Source organism: Cucumis sativus, chromosome 4 (assembly GCF_000004075.3).
Source record: "Cucumis sativus cultivar 9930 chromosome 4, Cucumber_9930_V3, whole genome shotgun sequence".
Classification (NCBI taxonomy): Eukaryota; Viridiplantae; Streptophyta; class Magnoliopsida; order Cucurbitales; family Cucurbitaceae; genus Cucumis; species Cucumis sativus.
Genome location: NC_026658.2, coordinates 3,194,180 through 3,216,413, shown reverse-complemented (window position 1 = coordinate 3,216,413; position 22,234 = coordinate 3,194,180). Strand labels below are relative to the sequence as shown.

Here is a 22,234-nt window from a genome sequence, read left to right as displayed (position 1 = left end):
GTAAGGTTGGTCATTCTTTGTTTCAAATCTTGGATTAAGTAACTCTTTTTTTTTTGTCTCAAGAGCTTGAAATCAAACTAAATTGTGGGTTTTAATGCTTGAGAGTTGGGGGGTTTCACATATTCAAAGGGTATTCAATTCCAATTTACATGTGTTTCCAGAGAAGGCTTAAAAATTATTTGAATTTGAGCTATGACATAAATGATTGGGCACATGTCTTGTTAAGATAATTCTTGCTTACTCGTTTTTAGCTTTGTTGAAAAGAAATCAACTAGTTCATGTGTATGAGTTTTTAAAAGGAAATGGATATTGTGCGTATCTCAATAACTCTACGGGGCCGTTTGACCCATAGACTAAAAGAGTGGTAGCTCAACCCATGTTTGCTCTAAAGATTATCACAATCTTAGGATTATGACTATTCTACCTTTTTTTTTCTTATTCTCCTATTCCTCATTTCCTCATTTCCTCCTGTCACTATTCCTCATTTCCTCCTTTCACTATCTCATTTACTCCTTTCACTATTCCTCACCTCTCATCTCTCATATATGTCACTATTTCTCATTCCTTTGTTTCACTATTTCTTACTTCTCCAAACATAAATTATAATAATTCAAACTATAATAATCTGCATCTCAAACACATATTATAATAACTCATAAATTATTATAACCAATAGACTATAATAACTATAGATTATAGTAACTCACTCTACGTCCCAAATGCTCCATGTATGTGACTTACTTCGAGCTTTGAAATGTTAATATTTTTTTGGGTAATATCTCTTCTATCGTTGTTTCAATTAAGAAATATTTGTATAATTGTTTCACGTGGAGGATTTTCTGACAAAATCATCGCTTAGATTTGACTACTATCACTCTTGTTGAGAGATGTTGATATTTTTCTTTTATGCAACTTGACTTATGTGTGTGAACCTTTTTCTCAATTTAAGTGACACAACCACGAAAACATTAAATTGCTCTAAATTGTATGATTTCATTTATTAGAAAAGTTATTCAGGTTAAGGAATCCTTCTTTACACCAATTGCAATATCTCATTAATTATTAGACTCATATTAGTGTGGTTCAGATCAAACAAATTTTTCTTGAACTTGCTGTTCTTTCATTAGTTAATTTGCTTTGTTTGGTGGTTTCGCTAACTCTTTGAAAACAAAGAAAAAATCAAATTGTCTCATTATTCATCAGCAAAGACCAAGTATTCACTCCATAACTTGATTAGATTTGAATTCAAGTAGCTTAAAGTGTCGTTTGCAGGTTCTGGAATGGATCATTCTAGTGTCATGAATGTATTTTTTGATAGCCAGTCAATTACATATTTTGCTTGAAATCTAGTTTTTCATGAATGCACAAAATGTGATGTCCACAACAACATAATTGTTGGATTTCGTATTTCTAAGAATTAAAGATCAATTTGTAGACATCTTTACGAAGGCATTAGAGAAACAACATTTTTTTGTATCTTCATTGTCACAAGTTGGAGAATTGTGATCCTCATTTACGAACACCTCGAGGAGCATAAGAATGCATTTTAATTTTAGTTCAAAATTAGGGTTGTATTAAGGTAACAAAACTTTGTTGATAGGTTCCAATTTGAATCAACTAAAGTAAACTAACTACTCCATTCACTGTCATTTATAAATGTCATTCTTGTAATCAGTTGAGTAGGAAAAAAAAATTGCATATCACAAAAATGTTCAACCTGAAGATTGATTATATTAACACTAAATAGATTATATTTAAGACAACTTGGCAATACAATAGATTACAAAAATCAATTATACTTACAATTTTTTCTCTCGATAAGATTCTCAATATTTACAAATGGGCGTGGTAGGACTTGCAAAATGGTATGGCTTTGCATCCTTGATTATAAATCTTATACCAATACATTTCCACGACGCCTGCATATCCTTTTAGGATAATCATGAAGCAACCTTGAGCTTGCCAAATGTTGGATAATGAACTATGCAGGCTCACAAGGACGATTACCCCAAAGTGAGCTCAATGCTCGGAGTCGTTGGAAAAACTCCCCCAGTGTAAGAAGGCCTTGAGCAGATTGTCGAGTCGTTAGAATTTTGTACATCTGTTGCAATGTTTCCTGTCGTAGATGGTCAGCCTATTTGGGCATTAGAAAAGAGAGAAAAATAAAAGATGATTGTTTCATGAAATGCTCAAGTCTGACTAATTATTTTTGGATGTACCAAATACGACGTAGTGAGGTTCTGAGCTAAGCCTAGCGCGCTAACACTTTTCAGATATTGAAATAATTCTTTGCTAAAAACATCTATGTAAAATTATAATCAAGTTCTAACATACATGGTTTGGACTTGGGACATGGAAGGTTAAAGTGACCTAGGAGAAAGTTAATAAAAGAACACATCATATCCAAGAAATATGTTACCTGATTCACAAAGCTAACGAGCGCTTCTAATCTCTCCATTGCAGCAGTCATCTGTAGGGGATAACTTCCTTCACCTAGCTGACCAGCCACTACGCTCTCAAATAGATTTTGTTGTAGTTTTTCCATACCTTGTCTAAGAGCATCTTCTGCCTGTAGACACGATTTTCTAAGGCTACCCGTTTCTGAAATTTGTTGTTCGGTTAATGTCTCCAGCTGAGGTATCAAAACCTGCATATGACATAACTTTGTGAATGTCACCAAACTTTCATGTAAATCCACTTAGTACTCTCATTCTTGAATATCGAAAGGCTTTCTGAATTTCTTGACTTCAAATATTGTAGGATCAAGGGATGGTCGAGAACTGTGGACCTAATATATACATAGAAATCAAGTGACTTTCTACGGTATAAAAAATGTCAAAATGTGGGACTTGACCATGATTATCAAGAAGCATTCAAAGAATACCTTAAAATTTATGCCTCTAACATAGATTTTCACTGCAATACAAGAAATAAACAAGAATGCTGAGTATATCTAATGCTCTAATCTTCATTTTTTCAAAGGGGGTGGTCCACGAAGCTACGTACAATAGTGAATTAAGGTCTTTTTAAACCATGTTTGTTATTCAAACTAGACCTAAAGTCGTGTGTGATTGGAAGATTAACTCTTTTGTTAATGTCAACATTTTACCATGACTCGCCACTCACGTTAATAAGAACGTACCTTGAGAAGTTCTGAAGGGCGAAATCCTCCTATCCATAAGAAAAGTCTTTCGGCGGATGTCTTCCACATGCCTGACATTATGTAAGAGACGTCGGCTTTTGCAGCCTTAGCTTTCATGCGAAAAAATTTAAAGTAATGTCTCATTGCATTTTCCACGAGTATTCGAAGCTCGATATCAGTAATATCAGCATGCACAGCAGTCCTCAGATCACAAATCTGCCTGTTCTGCTCTTCCACCCATTGCTCATACTCTGATTCAAATGCGAAGATGCCTACAAAACAAACAGTGAGGATATATTCAGAAGATAAGAACGACAGAGATTAAGGTAGATTGCAAGTAAGAAGAAGAAAGTTGGTAAGAAATTTAGGTAAACAGGTCATAACTTTAGTCAATGAGGCTTCTGAAGTGAATTTGCAGATGTATACAAATAGACAAAAAGAGTTGTATGTGAAATAGACAAATTCATAAATATTCTTCTTTTTACAACTTCTCCAGCATTTTTGTTATGTTTTTGTTTCCATAACTGGGGTATTTGGATCTCACTCCTCGCATTAAAGCTTAACAATTCTGCCCTTCAACCCTCAACAACTTGCTCAAAATATGTTAGTGAAAAATAGTAATAGTTTTAAAGCATTTAAAAAGTCATTCCATACAGACTAAGTTTTCAATTTGGAAACTTCAACTTAATACTTTGGAGGACACATCCAAAAATACTCGAACTCTGAAAACCAAGGCATTCTACATCCCTAGCATTTCAAGCACCAAATCTTTTTCATCATACCATATATCTACAAGAAGTTCTATGTCAAACAAGACGTGATGCCGTACAAAACATGTCATCCTTGAGGAAAATTATCAAAAGTGGTAAGGAAGACCAGTCAATCTTGATCTGAAAAATGAATAGTATAAAGCAAAAAAGGATCAAAATGCCTTTTGTTAAAGCAGTTGATGAAACATGGAACCACATTTAATGGGAGAGACCGCCTTTAGCACCACACATCAATAAGTTGGATAATCTTTACGTCTAGGACTCAAAAACGTTCGGAGACATCCTAAACTTTACATTTTACGATGACCCACATGTTGGGTTAAGATTTTGGATGTTCATAGTTGACAATTCAACAAACACTGGACCTGCAAAAATTTTAGTCACTAATCATTTCCCCTAAATTGAACCTCTCAAACAAATTTCACATCTCGTAGCTTTCAAATTCCCATCTTTCAGTTATCAAACAACCAAAACCAAGCAATAAAAGGATCTACACTATTGACAAGACATTGAAACATCAAAGTTAAAGAAAAGGGTAAAAACAAAGAACGATTGGCCAGCAGAAAACCAACCTGAATTTGTGGTTCCTGATAAACCCAATTGGTTATTATCAAATCGGGATCCAGCCAAGAGACCCTGAAGAAAAAGACAGGGCGAGAGATTAAATTAGAGGAAAAGAAATGAAACCCATTCATAATGTTCCGTAAAAAGTTGAATGCAGGTTTAAAACAAAAAGAATCAATTCGAAGGAATTATCGTTCGTACTTGTTGTCTTGCCTTTTCAAGTTCTTGCTCCAATTGAATGAGCTTTATGCGGCTTGTTTCCAATTGCTTAATATAAGCCTACAATTTTGCAAATGGGGTTTGAATTAGTAGTCTATTAACACTGTTTTTTTTTTTTCTCTATTATTTATTGCAATTGAAACTTTGAAATTTGAATGCTACAATTTTGAATTTTGGTTGGTACCTTTTTCCGTAGGCGACTTTTGCGAGCTGCTTCCCGATTTTGTGCCAGCCTTCTTTGAATCTGCAATTGATGGAGTTTTCAGTATATTTGTTCTCCTTCCTCATGGAGGGAAGAAAAAAAAAAACTTCAAAATTTCACTTATCAGTTTTGTTCGGTATTTTCCCACAAATTTGAAATCTCTCAATATTTTTTTCTTAAAAAACCATTTTATTATTTATGCAATTCTTTTTTTGGTAATGATTTATTTTATATATATATATATACTTAAAAAATGTGCTTCTTTCTTTTCTAAAAAATAAAAAATTGTAAAAACTAATTTTTATGTCCAGGATATTTTTGGTTTTTAATTTTTTAGAATGAAGTCTATAAACACAAATTTCATACTTAAATCTAATTATTTTGTTATCTCAGGTTTTCTAAAATTAAACCTAAATTGAAAAATATGTTTTTCTTTTAACTAGTTAAAAATTCAGAGAAACTTTTAAAAATAAAAAAAATTAAATAATTACTAAACAAGTAGTCACTGAAACTTTGTATGACGAATTTTGAAGATATAAATAAAAAGTCGTTTCAATACTTAATTTTAAAAAGTCAAACAATGGTTATCCCTTTCATTTTCTTTTTTTTTTTCTCTATCTATAAATTATAATAAGTTGAATTATTTCTTTTTCAGAACAATTCGAGTAAGAAATTTAAACTATATATATACCTCATGGTTGTTAACTTATATCTTCAACTAAAATATCATTTTCAAAACCTATGCTCATATATTTTAGATTAAAAGGGTATGTTAAAAGTTTAATCAAAGTTTATAAACTTTATAGAGTATTTATTAAGTTACCTATTTTATTTATTTATGTTTAAAATTTAACAGTGAAATTCAAATATTCAAATATTGAAAACGTAGAAATTTATTTTAAAGTTAAATTATTGGAAGTACAATGTTTTGATCGTACCTTATCAATTCGTTTGGTATCATCTTGGTCATATACGTGAGGATCTCCAAGTGAGCCAAGTGAAGCATCATCTGACTAAAGAAAGTTAAAATGACAAAGATTTCAATTTCATTCCATAAAACAAAAACATTATCAAATAAATTAACAAAAAATAAAATAAAATAAAATAAAATTATGGAACATGTACTTTTTAAGAAAACGAAAACATTATCAAAAGAGTCACCTGATTTTCTAATTTGGGATCAGCTTCGATGATAAAAGAGGAGGGTGGATCTAAATTGGCATTGGCTCTAAAAGTTTCACCCCACATTCCAATATGGTGGATAGGTTCATAGAGTCCCATCCTTCCTGGATTGTAAAATTTAGTGGATGATGAGTTCATCCTTTCTCTTCTTCACACCTAACCCTTTTTAATTAACATTATATCAAACATAAATTAACAATTTCTATTACAATAATACTCAATCATGTTATGCATCAATTCATATTATATTCCTAAAAAATTAAAACAGTTTTGTTTTTATATTACAAAGTCAAAACATAGAAATGCTATAATTAATTAACATATATAAAAAAAATGATGGAGTTGAAATCTAAATTAGCGAATTCAATTGTAATTTTACTTAATTTCTAAAATTGATAAAAAAAAAAGAAGAAGAAGAGGAAGAAGAAGGAGACTGTGTATTTTAAAAGAAATTGCCCATTGTTAATTGTTTTTCAATTAATGATTTCAAAAATCAAATTCTTGTCTTTGAAAATTAAACTCTCAATCATTGCATTGTAATAGTCCACAGAGATGATATATTTGTTTTTTCTTTTCTTCTTTTTAATTTTTTTTGGCTTGTAATATTATTTTTTGAAAAATTATGAAATATTTTTCGAATTTCTAAAAAATAAATAGAAAAAATAGAAGATATATAGCTCAATAATTGATATGTACTTTGTTTTGAAAGTTATAGACTTAAATAAAAATAAAACAACTAAAATAATTACACAGAGTGATAATTTTATTGAAAGAAAATTAAAACCTCAATAATCAATCCATCCATAACTACATAATCAAATAAAATTCTATATAATTTGTAATTTCATCAAATCAAAACACAATAACATTTCAAATATCTGTTTCTTTTTTTCTTTAAAAAGAACATTTCAAATTAAATATCCATTTCAAGGTTAAGATGGACTCAGGAGATAGAAAAAGAAGAAGATTGGGACAGACAAATTAATCATATAATATGATGAAATTAATTGCAATAAAAACAAAAGAGAAATAATTATGATTATAGTTCTGAAAAATGAAGTAATATACAATAATAAATAATGCAATAAAACTAAGCTGGCAGTAATAATCTTTTCAAAAATTAAAAGAAAGAAAAACAAAACCCCACATATTATTCTTGGACAAGTGGGAAAAAGTTAACCATCAAACGATTCAAAGAACAAACGAAAGAATTTCCCAGAAACTTCAAACTCAAAACCATTAACCAAATCTTACAAAAAAACTACTAATACTTAATAGATAAAACTATCAGTTTTATATTTGGAAAGCTCTTTCCAATCAACATAAATTGGATCGAAAAGTAATAAAACCGAATGGAAAAGTGAAGAAGATGAAGTAGTTGATTGAAATTCAGTCGTAACAATCACGAAAGTTGAAATAAACTGGAACACGTAGATCAATAGAGAGAGAGAGGATAGAAGAACACACCTGGAAGTGAATAAAGAAGAAGAAGAAGAAGAAGAAGAAGAAGAAGAAGAAGAAGAAGAAGAAGAAGCAGATTGGATTGGAAAAAGGAGTGTAGTTTGGATATAATAATTAGTTGGATCAAACATAAACATCCCCTAAGAGAGCAAAAAAAGGGGGCTTCAAAGTCAGTTGGTTTCTTCTTTTTGATCAAATTAAACTTGTATTTTTTTTGCTCCCACCATCTTAATTAAACTGCCCCCCTCTTCCTTTTTTCTTTTCTTTTCAGCCCTTTTTGTCTTCCTTACTCTCTCTGTTTATTTTATTTATTTTTGTACCCTTATTTGTTTCTCTTTCTCTCCTATTGGTTTTTTCTTTGTCATCTCTCTCTCTCTCTCTCTCTCTCTCTTAAATGAATAATATTTGTTTATTTTAAAATGGAATGTGGGCTTAGTTTTGAAATGGGTCAAGGCTAAATATGATTGCAATTTCATGGCTGTGGTTTTTTGAAGCATAGGGATCTCTTTGCAAATTATTATTAGTTTTGGTTTTAATTTTGTGATGTCATTTTTCTTTTCATGTGGTTTTTTCAATATATGGTTGTGATTAAAGTTGCCAATCTTTCTCTCTTATTATTATTTTTATTTTATATAGTACTTGATGATGATGATGATATAATCAATGTCTCTGATTAGGGAAAAAAAATTTAATTATTTTTATGAATATAAAAACTTATCCTTATCTGATTGATGTTAATAGATTTGTTTTGTTATTTCAAAGTTTCAAATTAAATAACCAATAGAATGGAAATTCTACATGGATCCCTTCTTCCTTTTTAGAATTTTTGTGTCGTTTTGTTGTGGTAGTTTAAATGGGGCTTCTTTCTTTCATGACCTATGTAACCTTTTCTCCATTTGGATTCATTATTTTGTTTTCTTTTTCTCTCTTTTAAGTTAAATTAAAAAAAAATCGTCAAAATTGTTGGAATGACTTTCAAATATTTAATTTTAAAAATGGTGAAAATAGAGTTTTTTTTTTTCTTTTGCAATTTTCCCTTAAAAATTTAAGTGTAGTTTTAATAATCATGCTTAAAATATAAACACTTTAATTCACTAGAGAAAAAAAAATATATTTCTTTAAAAAGTCATTTTTATCTAATAAATCTAATAGAAACGGTTAAAAATAAAATCTAAAGTATTTCCAAAGCTTTTTATTATTTTATTATTTTTTATTGTTAGACATTTGATTATTCTTTAAATAACTTTTTAAAAATTAAAATATTAAGGAAACGCACCTTTAATTTAATAATTAAAAATGATTTAATTTTTTAAAAATAATTTTTCATGAAACTATCTAAATATTTTCTAAATATATATATATATATATATATATATATATATATATAAAATATAAACTTGTTTACCATTTGTAGTATAACTCATCATCCCTAGAGAAACAACATGCTTAGTTTCAAGAGGAACAGAGTCCCCAATTATATTCGTTTTACGTTTTTTTCAATTATTTAATTATTTAGTGATTATTGTTTTTTGTTTTTTTTGTAAAGTTATGAAAGAATTTGGGGAATGTCTATTTGGTGATTGGGGCCAACCAATTTCCCAAATAGCATCTCCCACTTCCATGGTTGCCATGTAGTGTTTTCATGAAGAGACATCCAAGTGCTACCTATATATATATATATATATATATATTATTTTTATAAAACACTGTTAAAATTCATTCTTTATTTCAACCCACTTAATTTTCTACTTCTTTTTAGATATTACAGATCTAATTAATTCATATTCCCATATCCACACATATTATATATAAAATGTTCCACACAATCAATTTTGGTCAATGTATATAGGCTTTAATCTAACTTTTCTAGAGTTGTAATTTAAAAATAAAAAATTATGTTACACGATATATACTAATAATCATATGGCTTAAAATTTTCAAAACTATTTAAAAAAGTAAAGTTTTAAATTGATTGTAGTGTTTTTATTAGCCTTGTTTGATTGCAATTGTTATCTAGAACAACTTAAGTGATTCTTCACACGGAAAAAACGAGTAGGAAACGAAGTGGTGGATAATGTATTTAAAGAAAAGATGGGATAAGCATAAAAAGGAAAAAATAAATGAATAATTAGGCATGATGGAGGAATTGTATGTGTGTATAAAGTAAAGGAAAGAAAGTGGGAGGCAATTGGGATTTATTTAATGTAGGTTGGGTTGGGTGATTGGATTCCATATTGGTTTATTAATATATATATATATATATATATATAATTTATTCTATGCTTATTCAAATTTGTATGGAATGTCACCAATTTCATCTTCTTTGTTATTACTTCTCTAAGTGGGTTTCTAAAGTGCTTTCCCACTTACAATGGCTTCTCTCTCTCTCTCTCTCTCTCTCTTTCTTAGATTCATTAACAAGAATGAGAATTTAGATTCCATGTCACTTCTCAACTTGCCCTATGATGCTATTTTCTTTTTCTTCATTTTCAAACCATTTATTAAATTAATTGTTGTAGATATGTCTATTTTATGATCATTTGATTTTAAGCGTTCTATATTAGTACAATAATGACAACAATTTTTTTCCATGAATAGCCTAGTATCTTATATTATTACATAAAACTCCGTCTCAAAAGTTTCATAATACCTAATTTGATTTATAGTATTTTTCTATTGGAAAATAGAAAGAGAAACAAATATGGAAAAATTGGGAAGCAATGCGTCTTAAAATAGTTTTTTCTTTTCAAAATTTTCATAACTTTTAAGCAAAATTGCATTCCCATTGGGTTTTTTTGTCCAATAATTTTTTAATGTTGACTTAAAATTCAAAATCGTCTTATTTGGTGAGTTGGAATTTTTTGATTTCAGATATATATCAGATTTATTTCAAATAATACATACAAGGTTTATTTCAAATATATTTAGAACAATTACAGATTTAAGGTTATTATATAATGTATATCAATACCATATTCTATAGTTTTTGTCTTCATTCTACTTAAGATATATATTTCACTTTATCACATGTATTTAATATATTTAGTCATTTTGCAAAATATATACTACATTTTATATAATAATAATATTAGAGCAAATTGTAAAAATCAACGTTAAAACATGATAATTGAATTTCAAAATTTAAGAGATAAATATTATTTAAGTCAAGGAATAAAATAATACTCATAAAACCATAAACCAAATATTCATTACAAGATATAGTATTAAATATTGTTAATTCAATTTTAATATATAATAAAGTTTTATTGCAATTAAATGTTAAGGATTTTAAAACTTTAATAAGGGATATAATAAAGTATTAAGGTTAAATTTCTCTAAAATTATGTCAAAATGTTAGATATGAAACATATTACAATATTAGGAAACTTATCAAATATCAAGTTTATTTTTTCTCAAATTCCCTGGGGTACTTTGTATACTTCTTAAATTCTTAGCTAAGTTTTAAAACTATTTATTCTATATATTTCAAATATTTTGATTGAAAATTTTACACATTAATAAATAGTAGATAACAAATGTCTAGTTAGTAAATTTTTCTTTTTAGCTTTTGAAAATTAAGTTTACCTTCTCACATTTTCTTATTTTTCAAGCATAAGAATCCAATAAAGTTTCAAAATTATTTTTTGATTATAAAAAATTTAAAGTGAAAGATGTATTTGTAATTTAATTGAAAAAAGAAAAAAATAATAATGACTAAAGATAAAGTTAAGTTTAGTCTTTATATTTATTAGGAAAAAAAGTCAGTCATGTTTACTTTAATTCTAACAAGAATACTAAACGTATACGATTTAACTATTGAGATGAAAGTATTGAATTGTAATAACACAAAATATATTAATTAAAAGGTAAGAAGATTCTAATTGTTTTCTTTTAAATTTTTTTTTTGACATGTTCAGATTAATTGAATATATGAACTATTTAATTCAGTTCATGAATGATACTTTGATATTTAATTGATAGTCTTTATATTTAAGTTTGTTAATTTTAGTTATTGTTATTGCATTAATCTTAAATTTATTTATTTATTTAAATCTTATTTCTTTATCAAATCGGATAAACAGTAATAATATTTTTTTTTAGAAAAACGAATATATTAATATTTGTATTGAGTCTATTGATAAGATTATATTAATCTCTTTATTATATATATACAATGTGATATATACTTGTTCCTATCGAATAATTTTCCAAAAAAGAAATAATATAACTAAACTTAAACTACACTAATTTAAAATGTCAAAAAGGGAAAAAAAGAGTGTGTAAAACACATTTAAAATGGGAACTTATTAAAGTAAGATTGATACAATTATGCCTTGATGTGAAGAAGGCATTGGCTAATGAATATATTCTCATTTCCATGGTGATGTAGTTAAAGTATTATTTTGTTCTTTAAAAAAAACAATACCAATTTTAACTAATTCTTCAACGTTGTAGCATCCAAAAATGTTCAAAATAAGTAGTTCAATTGATATTATATTTATACTATCGACTTTAAAGTCAATGATTCAATTTCTCACTCTATATATTATAAAAAGAAAATAATAATAATAATAAAACAATCAAATTATAGATTCTACAAAGATTGATCTATAAAGAGATTATTAAAAAAATGAAAAACAACCCTCTTTTTACATTTATGAGTTGGTTCAATATTTCTTTTTAAAATTTTAAATTATTGCTAGAAGGATGACTCAAAATTATAGATCTTTTATATAGTAATATAGTAATGTTTTGAATTATTAAATTCACTTTTAGATTTTTTTTCTTTAGAAAAGAGATATAAGAAAATATATATCCTATGCTAAATTAAGAAAACTTTTAAATCATGAAACTGCAAAATATATTAACCACGTTAAATTGTAAGCAATAAAATATTAATATTCCCAATAATGTAGGAGAGAAAAATGTCTGAAAGTCTAAGTTATCCCAATCTAAATAATAAAATAAAACAAAATGATTACAATTGGCCACAATTTTCAAAAAAAGAGAAACAAAGGAGTTGATTATTTAAAAAACTAATTCAAAATTAAAATCAAACCAACATATTTAAAACAATCTACATTTAGTTATATAATTTAAAATAAAAGCCAAAAATTCTTACCTTCCATTATCTCTTTTTCCATATTATAGATTCGAATATATCTTCATCCGTCGTTAAAAGAGGATTGTAATGTTTACAATATATATATATATATATATATAATGAGAATGAGAATAAAAAAGTTATTTTTTTCTATTAAAAAAAAGAAAAGGTTGAAAGGCTTAGGACAAGTAGGAAGCCATATATATATAAATAAAAAAGTAATGAAGCTAATTATGTGATTAAAAAGAAGGGTAGAATTGGGTTGGAACCAATAAGGAAATGAAACGTGGCAAATGGGACCATAATTTAAATAGGGAAAAATAGTTGCCTAGGAGTTGTAAACTGATAATATTGACGTGGTGTGGTTAATTAAATAATGTTTAGGGCTTGGGGGCAAGATTTGTTGTGTTAAGGGCTCGTTTTGAGACTTCGAAAAGCCATTTGGACGTGACTATTGGAAAATGAAACCAAACAACTTTTAAATATTATTTATTATTCCACACTTTACTTTTTTTATTTCTCAGATGGATCTCAACTTTTCATACCTTTTTCTTTATATATATATAAAAAATACTTACCATCTAATTTTATTTTCTTTCAAATCATATACGTGTATATGTTAGACATCCTTTTTTTCGTTCTATTCCTCTTATTTTTGTTATTTGATTCTGTTTACTAAAATATTCAGATCGACTGAACTAAAATTCTTAAAATCTCTATTTATATTTAAAGATATCGTATTCTAAACTTTGAGCTGTATTGCTATTTGGTCTACATTCTTAGTTGCATTTACAAAATGCTTATATGGTATGATTGCTATAATGAAAAATAGATAGCTGTGTATGCTTAAACCATGTTTGTTTTACAAGTAATTTAAGTAATGGTTGAATTTGAAGGGAAGAAAAAAAATACACATTCAATTAAATTAAAAAAGAACAAATCTTAACAGAGAAAATATCTTATTTATGAAATATTATAAGAGATCACAAATCTAAATAATAATAATGATGATGATTTGAGTACTTTTATGAATTATTATAATTTTATCCATTTATTTCTTAAGTATTAATTGATGTCAGAGAGTAATATTATAGAAATTGATAGCTGTATGAGTATGAATATAAGTAAGTATTTTTTGTAGACTTGAGTGAAACGTTGAAAAAGCAAATCAAAATTTATTATAAACCCACCAATAAAAACATGACATTTCAAATAAATCTAATTGATGGATGAAATTAATGCTCTACTATTGTAACACCACTTTCTATAACTTGTTTTCTTTTTATCAACAATATAATATAGTTTCTTGTTAATCTAAAATGATGAATGTGACAATTAATTTAATTATAGGGTGACATCATTGTTCTTCTTTTTAAAAAAGTTTGCAGAGTTAGGATATCAAAATGGTCCTATTTCTTATTTCAAGATTTTGAATCAATAAATTATTAATAATACACAAATTGAATTGAATTAGGTGACTAATATTTTAAAAAATCAAAATTTTATGGGCTTCTAAGAATATTAAATTTTAATTAATCAAATGATTAATGTTGATAATTTATGAGGAGCGGTCACTTTTACCATTTACACTTCTATAAACTATTGTTGAATTTTGATGAAGTGATATCTTCATTTAAAATATAACTACAATGAACTTTGTTGATATACTCTTATTTTGAGGTACAATTCACCAACTGTGGAAATAATAATCATGAAAAATAGTTGTACATGTACATTGCATCCATTTTTAAATATTATGAAACTTATTTTTTTTTAAAAAAAATTATGCAGTACATAGTTATGTTGAACCAACGAACTGATCGATCGTTTGTGAAAACATTGAAAACATTTCTATATTGGACTTTTACAAAAAAATGATGACAACCATTTAAAAAGGTATGAATTTTTTTATTTTTTTGAAAAAATTAAAGATGATTATTATGCAAAATCCAATCCTATATAGGTTAAAGAAATTTATATTTATAACACTTTACATTAGAAATATTTCTTTGAAGATGGTTTTTAAACTAATCAATTTTTAGATTTCTTTTTGATATCATTTATATACAAACTTTATTGAACACAATTTCATTTAATTAATTCTTTTTTTGTAAGTGTTCATACAAAAGTTAATCATGTTTTCGCAAAGCTACTCTAAATATGTTTTTATTTTTTATTTTTTGAATTATAAATTATTGCAAACATGCTTGCAATCTATTATTTATATATATATATCTCGGACGTTAGACTTTGCTTGATTGATTCAATTTTTATTTTTTATTTGCCTAGATAAAAATTGATTGAATTAAATTCTTAATTAGAAAAATGAGAAGTTGTACGTATATTTCAACTGCATATAAGAGGAATGATATTTGGTTGTATTTTGGGTAAAATTGAAATCATATTAATGTGCCCTAAATACTTTGGGGCCGGGTTTGAGGTATATTGTTTATGATTAAATTTGTGATGAGTGTTTTGAATTCTATAATTGACTCAATGCACTCTCTATTAAATTAACCACACCTTCTTTCTTTCTTTTATATTTTTTTACAACGTAAAACTATTTTGAAATAATTAGTATTGTTATTGCTTTTGGTAAAGTAAATTAACCACATCATGGAGATTAAAGACACAAGGGACTTCCGTAAAAGAGGAGTAGTTCAAAAAGGAATGTTTTCAACAATTATTTGTTCGTGAAAGAATAAAATTAACATCGACCTTGACCTTTGAGTTTTCACGTTTGTTACACACTTTAGGCTGTATATGCTTTCATTTTTTATTCTCCTTTAATTTGAGACATCATTTTTAGTCAACACAACCATTTTATTTGATGTCATGACCCTTTCTTCCTCTGCTTGTATTTAGAGAACAAACAAACATGCACGGGCCACTTGTTACAAATAGAGAGAGAGAGAGTGAGAGAAAACCCTACTTTTTGCTAAATAATCTAAATTTAACAACTAAAATTGCTATAAAATGGTCTTCTCCTTTCCTCACACCATAAAGCCCATAACAAAAAAAAAAAAAAGACTTACAGAAAGCTAAAACTAAAAAATGGCAAAAAACATTATGGTTGTTTTCTTTATGTGCATTGTTGTGATGGGATCACTACAATTCTCCAAGGCACAGACGACCGCTAACATGAGCCCAGATCTTCAGGCGGCCGAAAAGATCAAAAGTATCGCCGAAGGAATGAAACTATGGCCTCAAATGGAATCATGTGTACTAACATGCAGGAAAGAATGTGATGCAAAAGGCAATGCCAATGCTTCATGTCATCAGAAATGCAACAATGATTGCACGGAAAAGACTATTGGTATTTTCTTCAATCTCAACAGAAATGTTTGTTTTCTTTAAGGCAATAATTAATTTTTTAAGTGAGATAAATTTTAGTTGCAAGGCAAAATTTAACCTTTATTCTTGAAATTAGTGGTTTGATAAGATTCGCATTCCTTACTTTAATAGTTTTGATGCTAGAAATTGAAGGGATCGTAGAGTCGAAATTTTAGAATGAAAACTCATCCAAAAAAAATTGATTGTTTATTTCTTTCAACTTAATGTTTTTTTTTTTTTTGTTAATTTGATTTTTTATTCATTTGTTTTGCAGCATCAGTCAAGAACTAACTTCCCATTGATAATTGACCATGGAATTATTAAAGCAGAGATCGGGAAAATGATCGGATCAAGTATAAATTATTTGAATAATTAGCATTTCAACAAGGAAAATCTAAATTCCTTGACCCTCTTGTCGTCCAATTTTATTGCTTATTTATACAAAGGTTTTATCCTTACATATCGTTGTGTGCTTCTTTCATAATTGTTGTCAACAACGAGATCAATAAAATTCATTTAGTTTAAGTGTTTATTCACGTAACCTTTCTATCATTTTACATTTATTATATAATCCTAACGTATAGAAGAAATTTTATAAATATATTACAGTACTATTCAAGTTGCGAGTTCTTTTGTCACATGTGTTTGTTTAATATTCATTTGTAGTTTTTGATATATTATTAAAGTGATATGATATGTTCTACTGCTTTTATTTTAATTACAATTTCAACAGAAGTTTATAATTTTCAATTGGTATTTCATAGCCTTTGGATTGGAAAAAAAAATAAAGAGAAAATTGGAGACGGGGAGATGGGTTGAGAAAATTAGGAAATTGGTGAAGAACATATGAAGGGAGAAATTGATTAAAGAAACAAAAAAAGAATGTTATTAGGTAAACATCCATTGAAATTTATTCTTAATTACATGAAGATTCATTTTTATTTTAATCATGATTGATACAAATTTCCATTCTATTCTAATCGTGATTGTTTCGTTCTCCTCTATTTTTATTTCAAAAGTAAAATAAAAAATTCATTTCTTGTATTTGACACTTTGATTAAAATTAATTAATCTTTGTTAGCTTCAATTTTAATACAACCAAAGTTTTTAGCTTTAAAAAATTCATTACAAATGAGGCTCCAGTGCATATACATCACTTTGTATTAGAAATCTTCTTCGTATATATAAAACAAAACAAACACTATTGAAAATTGTTGTGAATAATATTCATATGAATTATACTTCAAAACCTCATGCAAACTTCTGATTTTAGTTACCAAATTATAAACCTTACAATTCTCCTTTTCTTAGGCTTATACTTAATTCCCAAATCTCTCCTATAGATGAGACTAAAGTACATTGGCACATCAAAGATTGAGTTTCAATTTTAGGGTACAATCGGATAACTAACTGAGAATCCGACTTTGAGATATTCCATTTATTTAGAGGAAAATTTGTTGCAATTTCGTCCAAGAAAATAAATCTCAAATATATTCGTCATTCACACGAATACCTCTAGGATGATCACGTTTTGTTAGATCATAGGGGATAATTAATTTTGTTGGTTTATTTATTTATCTATTATAAAACATCCGCCTCCATCATAAATTTAGAATGGTGCCAAAAGTCACGAAAGTTCACATCTAACTACTGGGTGGCCTCATTTTGAGAGTTATTAAGATTTATTGCCCATAAATGCGGAAGAAAATATACCAGAGAGTCAGTTTTTATTTTCATCCCAAAACGTTGAAGAAAAGGTCAATGCTATAGTCTGCGAAGAAATGACCCAATCTAGAATGGTGCCAAAGGTCTCGAAAGTTCACATCAAACTACTGGGTGGCCTCATGTTGAGTGACATTATAGTTTCTTGCCAACAAAAGCCGAAAAAATATACCTGAGAGTCGGTTCTTATTTTGGTCCCAAAACGTTTAAAACTGAGTCAATGCTATAGTCTGCGAAGAAAGGACCCAATTTAGAACGATGCCAAAGGTCTCGAAAGTTCACATCTAACTACTGGGTGGTTTCATCTTGAGTGACATTAAAGTTTCTTGCCCATAAAAGTCAAAGAAAATATGCCCGTAAGTTGATTTTAATTTTCGTCCCAAAACGTTGAAAAAAGGGCCAATGCTACATCCTGAGAAGAAAGGACCCGATTTAGAACAGTGCCATAGGTATCAAAAGTTCACATCTAACTACTGGGTGGTCTCATCTTGAGTGACATTAAAATTTCTTGTCCATAAAAGTCGAAGAAAATATGCCGTAAGTCGATTTTTAATTTCGTCCCAAAACGTTGAAAAAAGGGCCAATGCTACAGCCTGAGAAGAAAGGACCCGATTTAGAAGAGTGTCATAGGTATCAAAAGTTCGCATCTAACTACTAGGTGGTCTCATCTTGAGTGACATTAAAGTTTCTTGTCCATAAAAGTCGAAGAAAATATGCCTGCAAGTCGATTTTTATTTTCGTTCCAAAACGTTGAAAAAATGGCCAATGCTACAGCCTGAGAAGAAAGGACCCGATTTAGAACAGTGCCATAGGTATCAAAAGTTCACATCTAACTACTGGGTGGTCTCATCTTGAGTGACATTAAAGTTTCTTGCCCATAAAAGCATAAGAAAATATGCCTGAGAGTCGGTTTTTAATTTCGTCCCAAAACGTTGAAAAAAGGGCCAATGCAAAAATCTGAGAATAAAGGACCGAACTTAGAACGGTGCCAAAGGTCTCGAGGGTTCACATCAAATTACTGGGTGGCCTCATGTTGAGTGACATTATAGTTTCTTGCCAACAAAAGCAAAAAAAAATATGCTTGAGATTCGTTTCTTATTTCGGTCCCAAAACGTTGAAAAATGGGCCAATGTTATTGCCTACGAAGAAAGGACCCAATTTAGATCGGTGTCGAACGTCTCGAAAATTCACATCTACCTACTGGATGATCTCGTTTTGAGTGACATTAAAGATTCTTGCCCATGAAAGCCGAAGAAAATATGCCCGAGAGTCGGTTTTTAATTTCGTCCCAAAATGTTGACGAAAGGGCCAACGCTATAACTTGCAAAGAAATGACCCAATTTACAACGTTGTCAAAGGTCTCGAAGGTTCACATCTAACTACTGGGTGACCTCATGTTGAGTGACATTAAAGTTTCTTGCCCACAAAAGCCGAAAAAAAATATGTCTGAGAGTCGATTCTTATTTTGGTCCTAAAACGTTGAAAAATGGGCGAATGTTATAGCCTACGAAGAAATGACCCAATTTAGGACGGTGCCGAAGGTCTCGAAAATTCACATCTAACTACTAGGTGATATCGTTTTAAGTGACATTAAAGTTTCTTCCCCACAAAAGCCGAAAAAAATATGTTCGAGAGTCGACTTTTATTTTAATCCTGAAATGTTGAAATAGGAGCCAATGCTATAGCCTACGAGAAAAGGATCCAATTTAGAATGATGCCGAAGTTCTGGAAAATTCATATTTAACTACCGGTGGTCTCGTTTTGAGTGACATTAAAGTTTCTTGCCCACAAAAGTAAAAAAAAAAAAAAAAAAGCCCGAGAGTCGGATTTTACTTTCGTCCGAAAACGTTGAAAAATGGGTCAGTGCTATAACTGACGAAAAAAAGGACTCAATTTAGAACGGTGCCAAAGGTCTAAAAAATTCACATCTAACTACTGGGTGGTCTCGTTTTGAGTGACATTAAAGTTTCTTTCCCACAAAAGACAAAAAAAAAAAAAAAATGTCTAGGATTCGATTTTTACTTTAGTTCTAAAACGTTATAAAAGGGGCGAATACTATAGCCTACGACGAAAGGACCCAATTTAGAACGGTACCAAAGATCTCGAAAATTTACATCTAACTACTGGGTGATCTTGTTTTAAGTGACATTAAAGTTTCTTGCCCACAAAAGTCGAAAAAAATATGCCCGAGAGTCGGTTTTTACTTTCGTCCCTAAACGTTGAAAAATGGGCAAATGCTATAGCCTACGAAGAAATGATCCAATTTAGAATGGTGCTACAGGTCTGACAAATTGACATCTAACAACTGGTTGGTCTCATTTTGAGTGACATTAAAGTTTTTTGCCCACAAAAGTCGAAAAAAAATATGTCCGAGAGTCGGTTTTCACTTTCAGCCCAAAACATTGAAAAATGGGCCAATGCTATAGTCTACCAGGAAAGGACTCAATTTAGAACGGTGTCAAAGGTCTCAAAAAATCACATCTAACTACTGGATGGTCTCGTTTTGAGTGAGATTAAAGTTTTTTGCCCACAAAAGCCGTAAAAAAATATGCCAGAGAGTCGATTATTACTTTCGTCCCAAAACATTGAAAAAAGGGCCAACGTTATAGCCTGCGAAGAGAGGACCCAATTTCGAACGGTGTCAAAAGTCTCCAAGGTTTACATCTAACAACTGGGTGGCCTCATGTTGAGTGACATTAAAGTTTCTTGTGTACAAAAGTCGAAAAAAAATATGTCTGAGAGTCGGTTCTCATTTTGGTTCCAAAACGTTGAAAAAAGTGTCAATGCTATAGCCTACGAAGAAAAGATCCAATTTAGAACGGTGCCGAAGGTCTCAAAAATTCACATCTAACTACTCGGTGGTCTCGTTTTAAGTGACATTAAAGTTCTTTGTCCACAAAAGCCGAAAAAAAAAAGTCTGAGAGTTGATTTTTAATTTCGTCCCAAAACGTCAAAATAAGGGACAATGCAGCCCACGAAATAAAGATCAAATTTAGAAGAATGTCGAAAGTCTCGAAAATTCATATCTAACAAGTGAGTGGTCTCGTTTTGAGTGACATTAAAGTTTGTTGCACACAAAAGCCAAAAAAAAAAAAAAACCCAAAGTCGATTTTTATTTTTGCTCCAAAACGTTATAAAAGGGGCCAATGCTATAGCCTATGAAGAAAGGACCCAATTTTGAACGGTGCCAAAGTTTTCAAAAATTCACATATACCTACTGGGTTGTCTCGTTTGAGTGACATTAAAGTTTCTTGCCCACAAAAGCTGAAAAAAATATGCCCGAGAGTCGATTTTTATTTTCGTCCAAAAGCGTTGAAAAGTTGGTCAATGCTATAGCCTACGAAGAAAGGTTGCTTGTATGTAGAAAATGTTCCATGTATTCTTGCATTTCTTTTGTTGAACCACCTGCCCTCTACAAAACAAACCATTTGGACGGTAAAAGTATTACCTTTCTCTTTTAGTAACAATTTTAAGATCAGTTTACTTTCAATTGGTAATTCATACTGTAAAGAGAAAAATGAAAGTTTGTTAAGATGATAGAAGAATATTCGTCTTTGAATGCAAAATAATAAAGAGAAAATTCGAGATGGGGAGATGGGTTGGAAAAATTAGGAAATTGGTGAAAGATATAGGAAGGGAGAAAATGGTAAAAAGAAAAAAAAAGAACGTTCTTAGGTAAAAATTGATTGAATTAAATTCTTAATTAGAAAAATGAGAAGTTGTACGTATATTTCAACTGCATATAAGAGGAATGATATTTGGTTGTATTTTGGGTAAAATTGAAATCATATTAATGTGCCCTAAATACTTTGGGGCCGGGTTTGAGGTATATTGTTTTATGATTAAGTTTGTGATGAGTGTTTTGAATTCTATAATTGACTCAATGCACTCTCTATTAAATTAACCACACCTTCTTTCTTTCTTTTATATTTTTTTACAACGTAAAACTATTTTGAAATAATTAGTATTGTTATTGCTTTTGGTAAAGTAAATTAACCACATCATGGAGATTAAAGACACAAGGGACTTCCGTAAAAGAGGAGTAGTTCAAAAAAGGAATGTTTTCAACAATTATTTGTTCGTGAAAGAATAAAGTTAACATCGACCTTGACTTTGAGTTTTCACGTTTGTTACACACTTTAGGCTGTATATGCTTTCATTTTTTATTCTCCTTTAATTTGAGACATCATTTTTAGTCAACACAACCATTTTATTTGATGTCATGACCCTTTCTTCCTCTGCTTGTATTTAGAGAACAAACAAACATGCACGGGCCACTTGTTACAAATAGAGAGAGAGAGTGAGAGAAAACCCTACTTTTTGCTAAATAATCTAAATTTAACAACTAAAATTGCTATAAAATGGTCTTCTCCTTTCCTCACACCATAAAGCCCATAACAAAAAAAAAAAAAATAGACTTACAGAAAGCTAAAACTAAAAAATGGCAAAAAACATTATGGTTGTTTTCTTTATGTGCATTGTTGTGATGGATGATCACTACAATTCTCCAAGGCACAGACGACCGCAACCTAACA

General features: G+C 29.2%; 1 protein-coding gene and 1 long non-coding RNA gene across 6 annotated transcripts; one reads left to right on the top strand and one right to left on the bottom strand.

The window, feature by feature from the left end:
• Positions 1-1,698: 1,698 nt before the first annotated feature.
• On the bottom strand, positions 1,699-7,780 carry LOC116401613 (transcription factor TGA1-like). 5 transcript variants are annotated; one of them, XM_031883686.1, is made up of 9 exons: positions 7,547-7,780; positions 6,059-6,241; positions 5,836-5,910; positions 4,880-4,939; positions 4,678-4,755; positions 4,485-4,548; positions 3,143-3,414; positions 2,420-2,647; positions 1,699-2,134 (listed from the first exon to the last, which is right to left on the bottom strand). In XM_031883686.1, the coding sequence occupies exons 2-9, from the start codon at positions 6,215-6,217 to the stop codon at positions 1,982-1,984; spliced, it is 1,089 nt and encodes a 362-aa protein (XP_031739546.1). In that variant the 5' UTR covers positions 6,218-6,241; positions 7,547-7,780; the 3' UTR covers positions 1,699-1,981. The 5 variants fall into 5 exon arrangements, with proteins under 5 accessions (XP_031739546.1, XP_031739549.1, XP_031739548.1 ...); XM_031883689.1 differs by lacking the exon at positions 7,547-7,780 and having other exon boundaries at positions 1,699-2,101; positions 6,059-6,386; XM_031883688.1 differs by lacking the exon at positions 7,547-7,780 and having other exon boundaries at positions 1,699-2,116; positions 6,059-6,384.
• Positions 7,781-15,643: 7,863 nt separating this feature from the next.
• Positions 15,644-16,513, top strand: LOC116403483. The gene is made up of 2 exons (XR_004216250.1): positions 15,644-15,960; positions 16,252-16,513. It is a non-coding gene; the product is annotated as an uncharacterized LOC116403483 (long non-coding RNA).
• The last annotated feature ends 5,721 nt before the right edge of the window (positions 16,514-22,234 follow it).